Source organism: Heloderma suspectum, chromosome 4 (genome assembly GCF_057233095.1).
Source record: "Heloderma suspectum isolate Gila_16-S chromosome 4, 16-S_ref, whole genome shotgun sequence".
In the NCBI taxonomy this organism is placed as follows: domain Eukaryota; kingdom Metazoa; phylum Chordata; class Lepidosauria; order Squamata; family Helodermatidae; genus Heloderma; species Heloderma suspectum.
The window spans coordinates 184,986,312-185,006,736 of record NC_139461.1 but is presented as its reverse complement, the minus strand read 5'-3'; the positions used below and the strand labels follow the sequence as shown (position 1 = coordinate 185,006,736).

Genomic DNA, 20,425 nt, shown 5'->3' with positions numbered 1-20,425 from the left:
GGGTGGGGTGCGGGGGGTGGGGGGGGCGGAGAATTTCTCCCTGAAACTACTTCAGGGGGCCGAACACGTTGGCACTTGGCTCCCCGAAGTTTTGGGGAGAAATTCTCCCCCATCCCTAATCACTCAGACATTCAAGTACCACTCTGCTGTCCTTTATAATCACCTAAGTGAAATTTTTATTTTATTTTAAACTTCTCATGTCACCAGGGCACATCATGCCTTACAAAAATGACAAAGGAGACAAATCTCAACAATGAGCACTTTACCATCTAAATTTCAGTAGTAAGGGGATATAAGAGCATGAGCTAGTCTGGATAAGACCAAAGGCCCATCTAGTGCATTGCCCTGCTACATAGAGAGGATAACCAGATGCTTTTGGGAAGCCCACAAGGAGGACAACACCTGGAGGGGAACAAGGCAGGAAAGAGAGAGGCAAAATTAATAGGGAATGCATATGAACAAATCATGTTACACATATGGACTTTGCTTCAGTTGCAGGTGAGAACCAGTGCCCAAGATGGTGGGAGGAAAAAAGATGTGGGATGGTTAGGCCAGAGACAAATAGGTCTGCCTGAAAAGAAGTGGGATTCCATCCCACCCAATTTTGAACCCTGGTGAGAACTAAGCCTCTTCATGGAAAAAGATTTTTAGAGGAATTGGAATTACTTGGATTTTCTGGGAAGGAATTTCAGGCAATTGGGGACACAAAGGGAGAATGGGCAGAGATGCTTAAGGAAGCAGATGACCTTCAAGCACTAACACCATGCAAAATTCTAACTTCTCTTAGAGTACAGGCTCTGCTAAAAAAATGGTAGGATTCTCTCGGAATTAGGGATGGGCAGATTACTTACCCCGTTCCGGGTGGAGGCATCTGCTGGGGGGGGGAGGCGATCCTTCCCTCCCCCCAGAATTGTCCCTGGTCACAGCCGGACTTCCGTCTGCTGCCGGGCTGCAGCCGCAAATGGCGTCCGGCGTAGTGGGCGCCATTTGCGTCCCTGCTCTTTGCCATGATAGGCTACTTGCGTTCCCTTTTTTTCGCCATAATAGGCTATGTAAATATTTGCGTATGCTGGTTTTTTAGGGGGGGTAGCCGTGATAGGCTATGTAAATACTTACGTAGTAAATACGTAAATACTGGCCGCTATGGTGGCCGCCATTTGCATCCTCAGCAGCCTGTCCGCAGCTGGAACTCTGGCTGTGGACGGCCCTGGCCGGCTGCTTCGTGGAGCCGCCGCAGAGCGGAGACGGCCAGGCAGGATTCCGGGGGGGAGGACTGGATCGCCTCCCCTCCCCACTGCAAATCACATCCGTGAACAGGTAAGTCACTTTCGTACATCCCTACAATGCACACCTGTTGCTAGGGAACATAGGTGGGAGGGTGCTGTTGCACTCATGCCCTGCTAGTGGATGTCCTGCAGGCAGCTGTTTGGCCAACAGAATCCTGAAATTATGTGTCATTTTTGTGTTGCTTTTAGTATTCAGGCCTGAGTGTAGCGAGGGTACCAGAGAGGAGTGCTGGAAGGGCAGACCTCCCTTTTTCCCTCTTCTCCATATGCTGGCCCTATGCCCAACTGGAATCTATGGGATTAACTGAACTCCCTCTGGTTTTGTACACACATGATTTATTGTATTTTATTTCCCTCCTTTTAGATGTCCCAATAGCCAGAGTTCTCTGGGTTGTGTACAAGTAAATTAAAATAATAATATAGAAACAATGATTAAAAACGGCACATAAAACACTATTCCTCTTCCTCTCCTGGAAGTGTGATACACAGAAATTGGCTGTTAAAACTTTTCAAGGCATCAAAATATGCCTGCTAATTGCTTTAGATCAAATTACTGTTAATGGACAGCTGACATGGCTAGTTCAAAAGTTAGTAGCCTTGATAGGCAGGGATATTTCTAATTGTCATTGTTGTTCTGATGTACAGTTGGCAACAGCACACCAAATTCAGGGCTATTGCTTTAACCACGGCTGCCAGAATTGCAACACAAAACCCACAAACCTTTTGCAAACGTTCCCCATGGAGTTTCAAAGTTCGTTGCCTCATTCCAGTAATTCTCCTTCTTGCCAGGTTGTTATATCAAATAACAGCAAAGGAGCAATGACATTGGGCTAGAGGAAGAAACAAAGAATACACACCTTAGATAGTTGGAAGTGAGGATTCTGTGGTACAAAACAGCTATAGGTTGCCTGAAGAGGTATGAAGAGCTGGCTGGTCTGTCTTGTCCCATTTCTTCTGTGGACATGCTGTGCCTCCCAAAATGGTAAGTTATGAATGAAGACAGGAAATTGTTGCTGCAGTATTAAAGGGGGGTGGGAGTCAGTTAAAGTGAGCTGCAAAAAACAAAAGAAGAAAAAACATACAAACACCAGCCATTGCAAGATACTCCAAACTGTATTGCTTATAAAGTGACACCTGTTGATCTCATAACATGAAGCTCCTAGGGATTCCAACATTTTGGGGGCCCATGGGCATATTTGACATTTTTTAAAAAGTGTCCTGGGTGGCACCACAAATTGCCAGGGGTTGTGTAGCCAATCTGAAAATGTTGGGAGCATCCCCCTTTTATCTCTGTGTAGCACTTTCTGAGTGAAAGGGATTTGTGTGTGTGTCAGTTGGTGGGTGTGCTCTCTCACTTGTTCATTCTCTGGTGTGCTTCTCTCTCTCTCTCTCTCTCTCTCTCACATAAAACACACACTCTCACTCTCCTCCCCACTCACACTCTAGCTTTGTTGTGAGCTTTTCCCACCCCTTTCCTTCTGGCTTTTGTCTGGGCTTTTTTCTCTCCTACACCTTAATCCCCTCCTGCCCCCCAGGATTCCCCATCCTCCATGAGAGTTTCTCACACAACCTCCCTGGGACTCCCCACCTGCAGGCACCTTCCCTGCGCCTCTTTCTCTGGGATTCCCTTAAACCTTGCATGGCTTCCCCAGCCCCTGTACACCTTCCTCACTATTTTCTGCCTGGGGTTCCTGAGCCCCCACCTCAGATTCCCCACCACCCCACAAGCTATCCTCAGCTCCTATGTGCTTTTCTGTGCCCCCACCTGGGGTTCCTCTCCATCCCTGACCAGGATTCCTCTGCCCCTGTCCACTTTCCTCACCCCATTCCACCAGATACCTTCAGCTTATCCAGTGATGGGGGACTATGGCTTTCTTCACATGGAGCTTTTATCCTGAGATTGAGATTGCTCTTTCATGGAAGTTTGCAGGCTCTTTACATGATGCCATGAACCGCCAAGGCATCTCCTGCACTAAATGCCCTTTGTTCCACTTTTAAATAGATCACAGATAATGAGCTATCAAATTACCCTGTTGTGTTCCACTTGAGTTCCCTCTGTGAAATGAGGCAAAGTGGCAAGAAGAGGAGGGAGATCATTGTAAGATAATGGAAGACTCAGATACAGGGAGAAGGAAGGGGAAAGGGGTGGGGGGAAAGGCAGCATGTGAAAAAGGGAGTCATTGTGATCCTGCATTTAAAATGGGAGCAGAAAGCCCTGTTTTAAATGCAGGATTTGTGGCTGGTGTAGAGATGCCCTATGTTTCTCTTCCCCCTCCATTTTTCAGTGGATAGATGTGCTGCACAGCAAAGCCTTAGCTTGTAGCCACCAAAAAGTTTTCTCTCTTTAGAAATGAGGTAACGTTGAGGGCTGCTATACAATGGCTCTCTCTGTACCCTGTCTCTGTACCCTAACAGGGCTGAAAAAAATAATAAAATATTTGTGTTTGTGCTCCAGGTATTCCTCCACCGTGATCAGGTGTGATTGCCATGCAATGTTTCAGTCCTACCTCCTGAATCTAGTTTTTTAAAATTGGTATTTTTATCCTTATAGCTTTTGGGGACAATTCTATCCCAATTGGAATTTAGGGATATGCGAAAGTCACTTACCTTTTCAGAGGAGTGATTTGCGGTGGGGGGGGAGGCGCTCTGCACCTCCCCCCAAAATCCTAACTTGGCCAGCTCCGCTCCGCTGCAACTCCACGGAGCCGCCGCCGGGTGCATTCACAGGCATGCGGAGCCGGCGGACAGAAATGGCAGCGGTTACGGTGGCTGCCATTTGCATTCCTGTTTTTTTTCCATGATAGGCTATGTAAATATTTACCTAGCCTATCACAGCAAAAGTCAGGGGTGCAAATGGCAGCCGCTACAGCATTTGTGCCCCTGTTTTTTTTGCCATGATAGGTTACATAAATATTTACATAGCCTATCACAGCAAAAAAACAGGGGCGCAAATGGCGGCAGCTACGGCAGCTGCCATTTGCGTTCCCTTTTTTTGCCGTGATAGGCTACGTAAATATTTATGTAGCCTATCACGGCCTCCACAGGGATGCAAATGGCATCCCTGCGTTAGCTGTGATAGGCTACGTAAGTATTTACGTAGCCTATCATGGCAAAAATGGGGAAGCGAATGGAGGCCGCAGATGCGGCCGCCATTTGCAAAGCAGCACGAATGGCGCCAGGTAAGTGCTCTGTTTCGTGCGCCTTTTGCAGGATGGTGGGGCGGGGGGGCTTCATTCTGCCACAGATTTTGGGGGGCTGAATGCACTGCCATTCGGCCTCACTGAGATCCATGGCGGAATCCTCTGACATCCCTATTGGAATTATCGGAAACTGAAAAACCATTCACATAAGATGTTTGGTGTCAAAGCCTCCACATCAAATACTGTTTAAATTTAGGGTGCAATCCTATGCATGTGTAGACAGAAAAGAAGTCCTACAATTCCAAGCCACTCCAGTGTTGGGAATTGTGGGACTTTTTTCTGTCCAAACAAATATAGGATTGCACCTTTAGGGCACATTCCTATGGGGATAGTCGGCTGCCTCCGAACTGCACTCCAGCCTAGGGATGTATGAAAGTAACTTACCTGGTCTCGCAGCTTGCTTCGCGGTGGGGGGGAGGCACTTCACTTCTCCCCCCGAAGTTCAGGCCGGGGGGGAGGCTTCCCGCCTCGCCCGGCAGAAATTCAGGCTGGGGAGAAGCGCCCCGTCTCCCCGGCCGCGAACTTCAAAAGAAAAAAAAAAAGCCCCGTGATAGGCTACGTGACGATTAACGTAGCCTATCATGGCTAGATCTGCAAAGTCAGCCGTGATAGGCTACGTTAATCGTCACGTAGCCTATCACGGGTGACTTTGGAAAAAAAAAAGTGTGCGTACGCAAATGGCAGCCCCCATAGGGAGCTGCCATTCGCGTTCCTTATTTGGTCCCTGTAGTCTACGTAAAGATTTACGTAGACTACGGCGAAAATAAGGGCAACGCTATTTGCACTCGGCCCCCCGAAGTTTTGGGGAGAAATTCTCCCCCATCCCTACTCCAGCCACGCTGCACTTGTGGCTAGATGGCCGATTTCAGCTGTCTAGCCAGGGTACCTTGGAGCTGAGGGGGTGGGGAGACCGAACGGTGCATAGGAAGCATTGTACCTGTGCTTCCACCCTCCCCACCCCCAGGACCCCCCTTTCCCCTGCTCCATGGTGCTCTCATGAGTTTAGAACTGGGGATGAACCGTGCTGACTACGAAGCAGTGGGGGAAGGGGCAGGGAGTCGGTTTTCTGGGAACTGGCTTCAAAGCACTGTCTGAGCTCGGTTTCCAGAAAATGAAAAATCCTATGGCCATCTAGCCGCTGTCTAGCAGCCATAGGATTGCGCCCTTAGTTATTCTTCATGTGTATAAATGTTTAGCCCAGAACCTGTTGCTTCCATTTCTTGCAAGAGGGTAAAAGTACAATATTTTGTCTATTTTTATTACAAACAAATTATGTGATTTCCTTAATCACCCTCCTTAGTATGTTTCTGCAGGCAGGCAAAAACTTTTTTTGTTCCAGTAGGCCTTTGGGGATAGATAGTCTGGACCTGTAAGGATATGATGGGTTGGCACTATTGTCTATATCATTGTTGTTTTTTTAATTCTCATATTTTATACAATCTTAATACTATTGATGATTTAATTATATTTTAAACTTTTGTATATTTCTATTTATATATTTTAATTGTACAAGTTTTAAATGTTGTAAAGCCACCTTGAGTTCCAGTATCGGGAAAAAGGCAGGATATTAATATAATAATAATAATAATAATAATAATAATAATAATAATAATAATATTAACCATAAATGGTACAAGGGATCAGTAGCACCCCACAGATTTACAAAAGCCTCTTTAATGAACCTTAATTTGTACATAAAAAATAAAAATAAGGACTTAGACCTTTCCTTATGACTGAACAAAACCATTATTTCATCATAGCTATTGTCTTCCACAAAACCTAATGGTCTAGTTTGACCACAATGGTCATTGTAACTCCAAACAAATGAGCAATTTGCACCCTCCCCTCAGCAGGTGGCCAGACTTCATGGCGGCTCTCGGTCAACGACTTTTAGATGATCATATTCCTCTGCTTGCAGAAAGGCCTTTGCAAAATGTTGTATTGAGAGCTTCCCTAACCCCCAGCAGCTCAAAACCTGGGCCAGACACTGGACCACAAACTAATAACACAGTTTCATGTATCTGGACAAAACATAACAACTGATCACCTTTTCACCGGTACGCCACTAGCCATGGGCTAGCTAAGGGGAAAAAAACCTTGTCTCTGGTTGGCACACTGAAAAAGCAAACAAACCAGAAATTCCCCCAGAGATCCTTGCCCACAAATCCAAATGTGTCAATAGCACCATGCATGGTTTGACACTGTTGACTTTTCTGCAACTATATTGTTTGACTGGAAAAGGGAAGTTCTCAATGAAAACATGGGGGCTGGGGTTACTTGCAGTTGGTGCCATGATTCTTAATTTCCCCGAAGTATTTCATTTTAATGCCTTTCTTTGGGTACATTTGATTCCCAAACCAGACTGATACAGTATATTTTCCTACTGAGAAAGGACTGTGCTGCTGTCTTCAATTTGTATTGTGTATGTGTTAAATATTTTGAATAGTTGTTTGTTGTGATAGTTTATAGTATTGTTTTAAAAGTATTGATAATTTGTGGAACCTATTTGCTTGGAAAGGCAGGATCCAGCATTAAACTCTTAGGTTTAAAAGTCAATGCTCTAAAGCCATAAATAAAGACGTAGCAAAGACCATTATGTAGGGATGGACTGGAGGCGGAATGGCACTTGGCTGCTTCTTCCCACTCAGAGCCGTTCGCCTCCTCCCTGTCCCTGCCAATTGCCTTGTCTTTAAAAAAAAAAAAAAAAAAGGTGATCGGGTGATCGCATGTGCCTATAGACTTATACGCAAAATAGAGCCGTGAATCTTGCATATAAGCCTATGAACATGTAGACTTATATGTAGGGATGGCGGAGAATTTCTCCCTGAAACTTTGGGGAGCCGAGCGCCAACGTGTTCAGCCCCCCGAACAAGTTTCGGGGAGAAATCCTCTGCCCCCCCACCCCCCCGGGACGGGACTTACCTTCGCCGAATGTCCCTCCCGGCGGCGGGTCCGGCCGGCGGTTCGGCGGGTGTTCGAGTGGGGCGGGAGCGGCAGCCGGTCTTCTGACCGGCTGCCGCCGCTGCCATTCCAATGAAAGAAAAAAAAACCAAACGCCCCCGTGATAGGCTACGTGATGATTAACGTAGCCTATCACGGCTAGATTTGCAAAGTCAGCCGTGATAGGCTATGTAAATCGTCATGTAGCCTATCACGGGTGACTTTTTTTTTTTAAAAAAAAGCGCGTATGGATAATGGCAGCCCCCATAGGGAGCCGCCATTCGCGTTCCTTATTTGGTCACTGTAGTCTACGTAAAGATTTACGTAGACTACGGCGAAAATAAGGGCAACGCTATTTGCGTTGTCCTTATTTTCACCGTAGTCTATGTAAACATTTACGTAGACTACAGCGACTAAATAAGGAACGTGAATGGCGGCTCCCTATGGGGGCCGCCATTAGCGTACGCGCTTTTTTTTTTAGTCACCCGTGATAGGCTACGTGACGATTAACGTAGCCTATCACGGCTGACTTTGCAGATCTAGCCGTGATAGACTATGTTAATCGTCACATAGCCTATCACGGGGGCGTTTTTTTTTTTTTAAAAAAAACCCTTCGAGTTCGCAGCCGGGCGAGGCGGGAAGCCTCCTCCCCGGCCTGAATTTTGGCTGGGGCGAGGCGTGAAGCCTCCCCCCCTGGCCTGAACTTCACGGGGGGAGCAGCAAAGTGCCTCCCCCTCACCGCGAACAACCTTCGATGAAAGGTAAGTGACTTTCGTCAACCCCTACTTATACGCAAGATTCATGACTCTATTTGCGTATAAATCTATGCGCACATCCTCCAGATCGCCTTTTTTTTTTTTTTTTTTAAAGACAAGGCAATCGGGATGCACAGGGAGGAGGCAAATGGCTCTGGCTGGCAGGAGGAAATGTAAGCACCCCCAAGCCAGCCCCCCCCCGAAACCAAGTGGAGCGGAACCGCTCTGGAGGATTCCCGGGGGGGGGAGGAACAGATCACCTCCCTCCCACGGATTCCCCACCGGAACAGACAGTGGGGAATCCGTACACCCCTACCATTATGGCAGTATTTCTCAGACCACTGTCCCCATGTTTCAGTGGCCCAAAATTCCAGCAGAGGAGAGGATCCTAAAAATAGGGATGTATGAAACCACTTACATTTACCTGTTTCGTAAGTGACATCCATGGTGGGGGGGGAGGTTCTCCGTCCCTCCCCCAAGAATCCTCCCCAGCTGGCTCTGCTCCATGGTGACTCCGCAAAGATGCCAGCCGGGTGCATCCGCAGCCGGACATCTTGCTGCAGCAGGTCTGCGGATGCAAATGGCAGCCAGTGTAGAGGCCACCATTTGCGTCCCTTCGCTATCACAGCTCAGCGAAGGGATGCAAATGGCGGCCGGTGTAGCAGCCACCATTTGCGGCTGCAGCCCGGCAGCTGCCAGAGCCACCGCTGCTGGAGCTGCAGCCAGCTAGGCTCCATTCCAGGGGGCTTCCGTGAGGTAGTGGGGTGGGTTGCTCCGTTCTACCATGGATTCTGGGGGGCTGAATTCACTGGAATTTGGCCTCCCTGGGATCCATGGCGGAATTCTCTGACATCCCTACCTACAAATAAACAGACCCAGAGGCATTTTCCTTCCAGGAACAGAGAGAAACAGTCATGAAAATTGCTCTCATAACTAGGCATGGCGGAGAATTCCACAATGGATCTCAGTGAGGCTGAATGCCAGCACATTCAGCCCCCCTGAAATCCATGGCGGAACAAAGCCCCCCACCCTGCGAAATGGGCCCGGAACGGAGCCTACCTTGGTCGGCCGTTCTGGTGCTCCTTGAATGGTGGCCACGTCTGCCGCCGCCATTTGCATCTTTCAAATGGCCGTGATAGGCTACATAAATACTTAAATACGTAAATACTTATGTAGACTATCACGGCTAATGCAGGGATGACATTTGTATCCCTGCGGAGGCTGTAATAGGCTTAGTAAATATTTACAAAGCCTCTCACGGCAAAAAAAGGGAACGCAAATGGCAGTGGCTATGGTGGCCGCCATTTGCGTTCCCTTTTTCACCATGATAGGCTATGTAAATATTCACCTAGCCTATCACAGCTAAAAAAGGAATCCAAATGGCAGCTACCATAGCTGCCGCCATTTGCGTTCCCTTTTTTTTTTTGCCATGATAGGCTACGTAAATATTTACGTAGCCTATCACGGGCCGGCGTAGGGATGCAATGGCAGCCCCTACACAGGACGCCATTTGCGTCCGCAGCAGCCTGGCAGTGGCTGGAGCCCCCACTGCGAGTTGGCCCGGCCAGCTGCTCCGCGGCCTGGCCATGGAGCAGAGCCAGTCGGGCAGGATTCTGGGGGGGAGGGATGGATCACCTCCCCCCACCTGCGGAACCCGGCGGAGCCAGGTAAGCGGGGTTTCATACACCCCTACTCATAACCAGGGAAAATAAAGGATCTTCTTTAGGGATGTCAGAGAATTCCGCGACGAATCTCGGTGAGGACGAATGCCAGTGCATTCGGCCCCCCGAAATCCGTTGCGGAATGAAGCCCCCCCAACTCATGAAAGGCGCATGGGACGAAGTCCCCACCGCCCCCAACCCCACAAAAGACACGTGAAACGGAGCACTTACCTGCTCCCATCTGCGGTGCTTTGCGAATGGCAGCCATCCTGCAGCCGCCATTTGCTTCCTCCTCTTCATAGCCATAATAGGCTACGTAAATACTTACTAAATAGCCATATTAGGCTATGTAAATAGCCATACTGGCTACGTAAATATGCTGGGTTTTTTTCCCCCTGCCATGATAGGCTACATAAGTATTTTCGTAGCCTGTTATGGCAGGGGGAAAAAGCCCCAGCGTACGCAAATGGCGGTGGCTACCGCCATTTGCGTATGCTGGCTTTTCCCCCCCCTGCCGTGATAGGCTATGTAAGTATTTAAGTAGCCTATCACAGCTAAATACAAGGATGGTACGACAGCCGCCATTTGCGTCCTTGCAGGCCTGCCCAGGGGGCGGATGTCCGGCTGTGGGTGGCTGGAGCCCGCTGGCAGCTCCGAGGCTTGGCCACTGAGCAGAGCTGGCCGGGCAGGATTCTGGGGGGGAGGACTGGATCGCCTCCCCCCCATCAAGGATTCTGGGGGGAGGGACAGAGTTCTTTCCCCCCAGCAGAAACAGAATGGAACAGAAGGTAAATGTTCCGTCCATCCCTAATCTTCTTCTCTCAGCAGTTCCTTTGCCTCTCTCTTCCTTTCAGGAGGGCTGATTAGGAGGGTATGAGTAGGGATGTGTGAATCAGCAAAACCAGAGCACACTGAAGTTCTCCAAATTCCATCTCAAACCTCGTTCTGACTGGAGTCCATATCAGATTGCAAACGTTGTTATTTTTCTTCTCACAAGAAAATCCACATGTATTTTTGTGCCCATTTTTCCAAATGCATGTCTCAAATGTGCGTGTTGTTGAAATGTGCACATTCCCATTGATTAAAGGGCATTTGTGCACATTTTTCAAAAGTATGCATTTTGTCATGCGCATTTTTCTAGGAATGTCAGAGAATTCCGCCACGGATCTCGGAGAGGCCGAATGCCAGCACATTTGGCCCCCCGAAATCGGTGGCGGAACGGTCTGCCCCACCGCCCCCCCCGGCACGGGACTTACCTTGGGCGGATCTTCCTGGCGGCGGTGGCAGCTTTGGCGGCGGTTCGGCGGCGGCCGGTCTTCCTACTGGCCGCTGCCACCGCCATTTCCAGTTAAAAAAACCAAACAAACAAAAAACGTGATAGGCTACATAAAGATTTACATAGCCCATCACGGCTAGATTTTTTAAAAAAATCATGGCTATCATGGCTGATTAAAAAAAAACCCAAAAACCACGTGTACGCAAATGGTGGCGCCCATGGACGCCGCCATTTGCATTCCTTATTTTGACACATCTTAGTCTATGTAAACATTTACATAGACTAAGACGACGAAAATAAGGGGAACACAAATAGCGTAGACGCTACACTATTTGCGTTCCCCTTATTTTCGCCATCTTAGTCTACGTAAATGTTTATGTAGACTAAGACGTGCCAAAATAAGGAACGCAAATGGCGGCGCCCATGGGCACCGCCATTTGCGTATGCGCGTTGTTTTTTTAAAAAAATCAGCCGTGATATGCTACGTAAACATTTACGTAGCCTATCACGGCTGACTGCAGGGACGCAAACGGTGGCGGCTATGGCCGCTGCCATTTGCATCCCTGCTAGCCAGCGGCTGGATGTCCGGCCGCTGGAGGAGCTGGCCGGCGGCTCCGCAGAATCCCTGCGGAGCGGATCCGGCCTGCCAGGATTTGGGGGGGAGGGACTCCGTCCCTCCCCCCCAGCCAGAATTTCGGGGGGAGGGATGGAGCGCCTCCCACCCACCGCGAATGTCACCCTTCAAAAAGGTAAGTGACTTTCGTACATCCCTACATTTTTCAAATTTATGCGTGCTATCCAATGCATTCTTTTTGGTCCATGAATCGCATTGTAAGCTTGGCTATGTACGGTCTGGAAGGTGCAAACTGGGTAAATCCTGATTAAAAAAAATGAACAGAAATGAATTTCTCATGCATCCACAGGGAACAGAGATACCCTGCTCTAGTTCTGTTCCAATGCCATGGTTGGATTAGTGCTAGAGATCCCAGGTCCCTATGCATATGTAGCGGTGGGCTGTGTGCAAGGATTCTTTGTGCTTGACTGCCAAAGAGATGGCTGTCAGTGGGTTGGTGGATGAGGAAATATGTACTGCTGAGCCAAAATATGAGTTGCTGAGCCACATATTACATACTGCTGAGCCAAGGCCACACACTTTGGTTGCCTCAATCACAGGTTGCAAAGTTCACCTCCTCTCCTAGCAATCCTGATACTGGTAGTTCTTCATTGCTGCTAGCAGCAACAGAGAAAGAACAATCTGTGTAAGGTGGAGAGGGAATGGGGAATTTGGGAAGCGGCAGGTGGGCTGCAGGGAGCACAGTTAAGGCCTAGTGGAGACTGGGTTGTGCACCCCTGGTGTGAAGACCACAGTTTCATGGAGGATAAGACTATCAATGGCTATATGCTTCCTCCAGTATCAGAGGCAGTATGCCTATGTACGCCAATTGCTGGAGAACATGGGCAGGAGGGTGCTGTTGCACTCATGGCCTGCTCGTGGGGTGGACTGAAGGCTGAACTAGGTGGACCCTTGGTCTGATCCAGCATAGCTCCTCTTGTGTTCTTAAGGGTGCAATCCTATCAGAATAGTTGGCTGCCTCTGAAGTTGGAGGAAGCTGACTATTGTATGCAGGGTGGGTGGAGCATGGAGGGGATCCTCTCCTCCATGCTCCACCCACCCTGCTTTTGTGGCTAGATGGCCCATTTTGGCTATCTGGCCAGGCCGCATTGGAACAGAAAGGAGGGATGCTGCACAGTACATAAAGGTAAAGGTAAAGGTGTCCCCAGCCAGTCGTGTCCGACTCTAGGGGGTGGTGCTCATCTCCATTTCTAAGCCAAAGAGCCAGCGCTGGCCGAAGACACTTCCATGGTCATGTGGCCGGCATGACTGAACACCGAGGTGCACAGGACGCTGTTACCTTTCCTGCCAAGGTGGTACCTATTTATCCACTTGCAATTTCTTGCTTTCCAACTGCTAGGTTGGCAGGAGCTGGGACCGAAGATGGGACCCCACTCCGTCACGCAGCACTTGGGTCTCGAACTGCTGTCCTGACGACTTTCCAGTCTGCAGTTCAGTGTCCTAACCACTAAGCCACCACGGCCCCACTGCACAGTACATAGGAAGATGTATAAGCAGATTCCATACTCTCCTCCCCTCCCTGCCCCCAGGAATGCTCCCTAATCACCTGCTCTGCACTTCATTTCCAAGAGCGGAGACCAGCAAGAACCTGCTGCCTATGAGGCAGCAGGGGAGGGGTTGGGGAGTGTGGCTCCTGGCAACCACGGTTGGACTGCTGGGTCCAACCTTGGTTCCAAGGAACTGGGAAATTCTACGGCCGTCTAGACACTGTCTGGTGGCCATACAATTACTCTCTATGTTCTTATTTAGTTCCTGAAATTTAAAATATAATCTTGGAAATGTTTGACATGCACTCAGTTTCAGAAATTTCAAGCTTTAATTATGCACTGTGCTCGTGTAACAATGAAAAAAGAAGTTATTGTGATGCTAAATATAATTGCAGTGTGTAAAGAACCACCTGATGTAGATTTTGGGGAAATTGTAAGTGGTGAGAAGACCGAGTATCTGGAAAGTGACAGAGCACAGTACAAATGCAATCCTGGATATAGCTTGGAAGGGAATGAATGGATAGTATGCAGAAGACAAAAGTGGACACCTCCCCCAAAGTGTTTAGGTAAGAGGATTAGAGGACACATTCTGTTTATTTTGAATGCTACAAACTTAAAATCAGAATGATATTCTGAAAACTTGTTTGCATGCAAAGTTGTTTTATCCTGAATTCCATTAATGGATTGTATCAAGAGGCAATTTTGGTAAGGTATTGTGGATGTGGGGCTCCTTGAAAAATCCACAGCGAACTGGGTAATTAACACTTTTGAGAAACATCTGGATCAGAGTTATTTAATGCAAGAACTACAGGGAGACAAAAAAAATTGAAAGCTGGACTGAATCTGGATTCACATCCTCTCTCCTCAAGGTGTCTCCTGGTGTCAGTTTCATAACTAGAAATACCAGAAAATGGCTAAGGTTACTGGGTAAATGAAGAAAAGAATGGCCACAATCCAGCCACATTCAGGCTGCAATCTGGGAGTAAGCTTCACTGAACTCAGTGGGACTTACTTCTGAGCATATATGTACTGGGTTGTGCTGTTAAACACTTGTCCCCAATTGGGAGGCAACAATTTTAACAAGTGGTATTTTCAGTGCAGCTCTTTTTGTCCATTCATGGCGGGGGGGGGGGGCAAGTGAATGCCTCAAATAAATTCCCTGGAAAATAAGGAAAGTATAGGAAACATTCCTCAGAGTATTGTGGGAGGGCGGTTGCCATCCCATACCTTTTAGGACAATGTGCCTCAAGGTTTTCTTCTATTCTTTCTTTCTACATTTAAACAAATCTCAGTGGTTCCTCATCAAAACTGGGAAGACTCTCGTTTCCACAGCACCCTCCTAAATTCCTCACACTATCTATTATTTTTTAAACCAGAGTGGAAATTGGGATTGGGACCAAAGTATTGGGGGAGCCTTTCTGTGATCCTGATCCCTATTGTCATTGTCCTCCCCCAAACCATTGCAATTATACTAAGGCACGGGGTTCCCATTGCTGCCAGGTGGAACAGCATACAATCTAATATATGGATTTCAGTATAGCATTTATTGAGTAGGGCACTTATTGGCCAACAGCTAATCAGCAGACATTTTCATCTGCCAAAGGCCAGATTTCAGACAGTCCTCCGAATGCAAATAGGGAAAACCCAATGTAGTACTATGTAGGGAGAAATGAGCCCCATGATGATTGCTGCCTTATGGTTTTCTTCTTCTTCTTCTTCTTCTTCTTCTTCTTCTTCTTCTTCTTCTTCTTCTTCTTCTTCTTCTTCTTCTAGCACCCTGTGGTATTTCAAGAGAAGAGCTAGATGCAAAAAACCTGCTTTTGTCTGGAGGCCGCAGACATGCACAATTGATTCAGAATGATCAAACACTGCAATTCCTTTGCAGGGAGGGATACATGCTCACACCTCCTTCAGTCAGAAAGTGTATCAATGGGCACATGGATTTGCCATTCTGTATCACTGGTAAATATGCTGTAAATATTGAAAAATTCCTCATGGATTATTTAAACACTGAAAGGGCCTGATTGCAGGTTTAAAGCAGGTGTTTCCAGGGCTCCTTTTCTCCTTTACTCACAGAGTCCCTAATTCTTTTGAAGGAGATGTCATACCCCTTTGAATTGCTACTATCACCGTATAATTACCCAACTTGAGATGGTCTTCGATATCAGGTGGGTGTAGGGGTGCACGAAAGCCACTTACCTGGTCTCTCAGCTTGCTTTGCGGTGGGGGGGAGGTGCTTCGCTGCTCCCCCCGAAGTTCAGGCCGGGGGGGGGAGGCTTCCCGCCTCGCCCGGCCGAAATTCAGGCCGGGAGGGAGGCTTCCCGCCTCGCCCGGCCGAAATTCAGGCCGGGGAGGAGGCGCCTCGCCTCGCCCAGCCACGAAATAAAAAGTTAAAAAAAAATGCCCCCATGATAGGCTACGTGACGATTAACATAGCCTATCACGGCTAGATCTGCAAAGTCAGCCGTGATAGGCTACGTTAATCACCACGTAGCCTATCACGGGTGACTTAAAAAAAAAAAAAGCGCATACGGCTAATGGCGGCCCCCATAGGGAGCCGCCATTCCCGTTCCTTATTTGGTCGCTGTAGTCTACGTAAAGATTACGTAGTATGGCGAAAATAAGGGCAACGCTATTGCAAATGACTTTGACTTTGCAAATCTAGCCGTGATAGCCTACGTTAATCGTCACGTAACCTATCACGGGGGTGTTTTTTTTTTTTTACTTTTATTGGAATGGCGGTGGTGGCAGCTGGTCGAAAGACCGGCTGCCGCCTCTGCCCCTGTCGAAGACCTGATGAACCGCCGCCGGGACCTGCCGCTGGGAGGGACATTCGGGAAAGGTAAGTCCCATCCCGGGGGGGGTGCGGGGTGCGGGGGTGTGTGGAGAATTTCTCCCCGAAACTACTTCAGGGGGCCGAACATGTTGGCACTCGGCCCCCCGAAGTTTTGGGGAGAAATTCTCCCCCATCCCTAGGTGGGTGTCAGGGTTGGAACTAGGGATGGCAGAGAATTTCTCCCCGAAACTTCAGGGGGCCGAGCGCCAACATGTTCGTCCCCCCGAACAAGTTTTGGGGAGAAATCCTCCGGACCCCCCCGCACCCCGCACCCCCCCCGGGACGGGACTTACCTTCGCTGAATGTCCCTCCCGGCGGCGGGTCCGGCCGGCGGTTCGGCGGGTGTTCGAGCGGGGCGGGAGCGGCAGCCGGTCTTTCGACCGGCTGCCGCCGCCGCCATTCCAATGAAAGAAAAAAAAAACGCCCCCGTGATAGGCTACGTGACGATTAACGTAGCCTATCATGGCTAGATTTGCAAAGTCAGCCGTGATAGGCTACGTAAATCATCACGTAGCCTATCACGGGTGACTTAAAAAAAAAAAAAGCGCATACGGAGAATGGCGGCCCCCATAGGGAGCTGCCATTCCTGTTCCTTATTTGGTCGCTGTAGTCTACGTAAATCTTTACGTACACTACGGCGAAAATAAGGGCAACGCTATTTGCGTTGCACTTATTTTCGCCGTAGTCTATGTAAACATTTACGTAGACTACTGCGACCAAATAAGGAACGCAAATGGCGGCTCCCTATGGGGGCCGCCATTAGCGTACGTGCTTTTTTTTTTTTAAAGTCACCCGTGATAGGCTACGTGACGATTAACGTAGCCTATCACGGCTGACTTTGCAGATCTAGCCGTGATAGGCTACGTTAATCCTTACGTAGCCTATCACGGGGGCGTTTTTTTTTTTTTAAACTTTCGAGTTTGCGGCCGGGAGAGGCGGGAAGCCTCCTCCCCGGCCTGAATTTCAGCCAGGGCGAGGCGGGAAGCCTCCCCCCCGGCCTGAACTTCGCGGGGGGAGCAGCGAAGCACCTACCCCCCACCGCGAACAACCTTTGACGAAAGGTAAGTGACTTTCGTCCACCCCTAGTTGGAACTGAGCCCATAGAGCCCCAAAGCAGCTCTGATTCTGAGGAAGAGCTACAACTTGTGGGAGAGGAGCCCACTCATCTCTCAGAGGTGCAGCTTCAGGGAGAGGCCCCCCTTTCTGCATTCCTGAGAGAGATAGTGACCGTGGCAGCAAAAGAGCAGGAGATCAGTTGTTGCTAGATGCAAGGCGCCGGCGCAGAGAGAGGCGTGAGGTGGAGGGCGCCGAGAGGAGGCGCTCAGTCTGCTTGGTGCTATGACAACGGCTGCATCCTGATGCCCCATGGGTAAGGGGGGAAGCCTCCCCTCCTAGCCCATACGTTTCAGAGCTTTTCCCGCCCTTCTCCAAATGGGGACCAACAGCGTACATGGACCTTAGGTTACTCTGCTATTATTAGGGATGTAGAAATCCCTTACCTTGTTCCATTGTGGGGCTTCCACGGTGGGGGGGAGGTGCTCCGTCCCTCCCCCCAGAATCCTCCCTGGCTGGCTCCGCTCCACGGCAGCTCCGCGGAGCCGCTGGCCAGGTGTCAGGGTGGACACTGAGCCCATAGAATCCCCGAGTAGTTCTGATTCTGAGGAAGAGCAGTTGCTCCTGGGAGAGGAGGGCGCTCCTCTTTCCCAGGGCCCACAGCTGACAGAGATTCCTCGCACCAGCATTCCTAGATTAGATAGCAGTCCAGGCAGTGACCGAGGGCGGATAGCAAACTTGGTGGACACGCGTTGCCGATGCAGAGAGCGGCGCCAAATGGAGGGTGCAGAAAGGAGGCGTAGTGCCCGGTTGGCGCGCAAACAACGGCTGCGCCCAGAGGATCCAAGGGAAAAGGGGAGGGACTCTCCCTAGTCCTTAAGTTCAGGGGTCTGCTAGTAATTCCCTTTCAAACGGGGACCAACTGTTCCAACTTAGGGCATAGGTTCGGTGCTGCTCAGATCTAGTTGCAAATGGTATAGTTGTTAAGTTGTAAAAGAAGAATAAAGCTTTGAAAAGAATCCCTTCGTCTGTGTCTGGACTTGGCTACTGGATTAGACAGAGAGAGGCCTCCAAGGAGCCCTTGACACCAGGGCTGTCCGCAGCCGGAGTTCCAGCCACGGCCGGGCTGCTGAGGACGCAAATGCATCCAGCCAGGCTGCCATGATAGGCTACATAAGTATTTACGTAGCCTATCATGGCAAAGAGCAGGGACACAAACAGCGGCCGCTATGCCGTGTGTGCCACTGCTCTTTCTGTGATAGGCTACATAAGTATTTATGTAGCCTATCACGGAAAGAGCAGCAGTGCAAATGGCGTAGCGGCTGCCGTTTGCATCCCTGCTCTTTCCCGTGATAGGCTACGTAAATATTTACGTAGCCTATCACGGCAGCTTGGCAGGGTGCAAATGGCAGCCACAGCAGCTGGCCAAAAGACCAGCCACCGCCGCCGCTGCCGCAGGAGCCCCAGGTAAGTTTCGTTCCGGGGGGATTCTGCAGGGTGGCGGGGGGTGGCATGCCTTCCACCATGGATTTTGGAGGTTTTGAATTCCAGTGCATTCGGCCTCACTAAATCCATGGCGTAATTCTCTGTCATCCCTAGCTATGATACACTATGCAGTTTCTTGCTTAGTCGATGGCAATTAGCATCTGAAAGAGTCATTAGGTTATAAAGGAATAAAGCCTTGGAAAGAATCCCTTTTGTCTGCGTTTTGTTTTGGCTACTGGAGGGGATTTTAAGAGTCACCTAGGGCGCTCCTGACAGTGGGTTACTTTTCCCATGCCTGATGAAACATGCTGAAGAAGCAAACAGAGAAGAAACATTATTATTTCTTTAATTTCTATACTGCCCAAATTGCCAAAGCTCTCTGGGTGGCCCCCCAAATTCACAAAAATTACAAGCCAGAGATAAAACATTATAATAAAACATAGTGTAAAATTTCCAACATACAAAATTTAGAATCATTTAAATATTCTGGAGGAGGAAGATAAAATCAGCCCTGCCAATCTAGAGGAGGGGTGGGTATGGGGTGTTGGCTGTGTGGTCAGAGGCTGCACACATGTGTCTTAGGGATGTTGGAGGAATCCCATTGAGAGGGGAAACTCGAGGAGCTTTCACTGGCTCAGCTCCCCAGACTCCGTTCCATCTCCCACCAGCTGACCCAACTTGGTGTGCAACAAGTCAGTCCAGCTGGCAGAATTTCCAGCAATGTTTTTGTCCACAAAAGTTGTGCAATTTGCAGCCGAAATTTGCACAAATCATGCAAATTTGCACATTTTGCAGCTGTAATTTGTGCAAATCTTTATTTGCTTGACCTACCAGCAGAAGTATGTAAAGTACACATTTTCTTACCAAACCAAATAAAAGAAGTTACTGAATGAGCAACAGCAACAGAAATCCGATCTGACAAGAGTAAGAGATATGACAGTCTCACAGTTTACCACAGGCAAGGAAAGGGTTAATCCAACAACTTAGCTCATGCAAAGAAATAGCACTGTTTAGATAATTGCATATGCTCAGAAACTGGCAATCAATTCCAAACTTAATCGTAAATTTGTAAAATGCTGGTCCAGGCTTGCTAAATAGGTGAGCATTATGAATTTCGGTGACATAACTAGACTTAACTAGTCCAAATACATAAGTCCAATTCATGTAAGGATTAAGATAGCCATGTTCCTCTCAGACACATGGGCTTTCTGCCACCTTTAAGCTTCCCATTTGACTTGCAACATCAGTCTGGAAATACTTGTGTATAATTCCAAAGCTTTGATGAGTAGACCAAGTCATCATTCTTATTGTTTCATTAATTACTAGAAAGAGGAAAAAACTGTAGCCGATCACCCACTATTCAGAATGGAGACATTATTAGCTTATCTCAGAAACAGTACACATCTGGCTCTTCGGTAGAATTCAAATGCCAAAGATATTATGCCATGGAAGGACATGAAAGATCTTTTTGTAACAATGGGAACTGGACAAAAGTGCCCAATTGCCTAGGTAAGAACAAGATGTAGTGGTCATACAATTTATATGAATTGTTAAAATATCATTTCTACAAATTAATTGTTTGATTTTGATTGTAACTTCTGACTTTCACAGGGATAGTTTCATTACTTTTACAGAATATACCATTATGGTGAGTCTCATGAGGTATTGGACAAGGGATTCCCAGGTCATAACTTGGCTCCAATGCATTACCTTTAGTTGGATTTAGGCAAGCTATTGTTCTATCAGCCTGAGTCCCCAGTCTGTAAGACAAAGATAGCAATAAATACTGACATACCTGTCAGAGAACTTGTA

At 48.4% G+C, this 20,425-nt stretch overlaps 1 protein-coding gene across 1 annotated transcript in view; it reads left to right on the top strand.

Moving 5' to 3' along the window:
- The first annotated feature begins 2,107 nt into the window (after positions 1 to 2,107).
- The window catches only part of LOC146347836 (complement factor H-like), a 48,804-nt gene continuing 30,486 nt past the window's right edge, over positions 2,108 to 20,425 (top strand). Inside the window, exons 1-4 of the mRNA XM_084851482.1 lie at positions 2,108 to 2,268; positions 13,635 to 13,805; positions 15,013 to 15,201; positions 19,940 to 20,122. Of these exons, the coding sequence (XP_084707608.1) occupies positions 2,205 to 2,268; positions 13,635 to 13,805; positions 15,013 to 15,201; positions 19,940 to 20,122 (607 nt within the window). The 5' untranslated portion in view covers positions 2,108 to 2,204. The remainder of the gene's footprint in view (positions 2,269 to 13,634; positions 13,806 to 15,012; positions 15,202 to 19,939; positions 20,123 to 20,425) is intronic.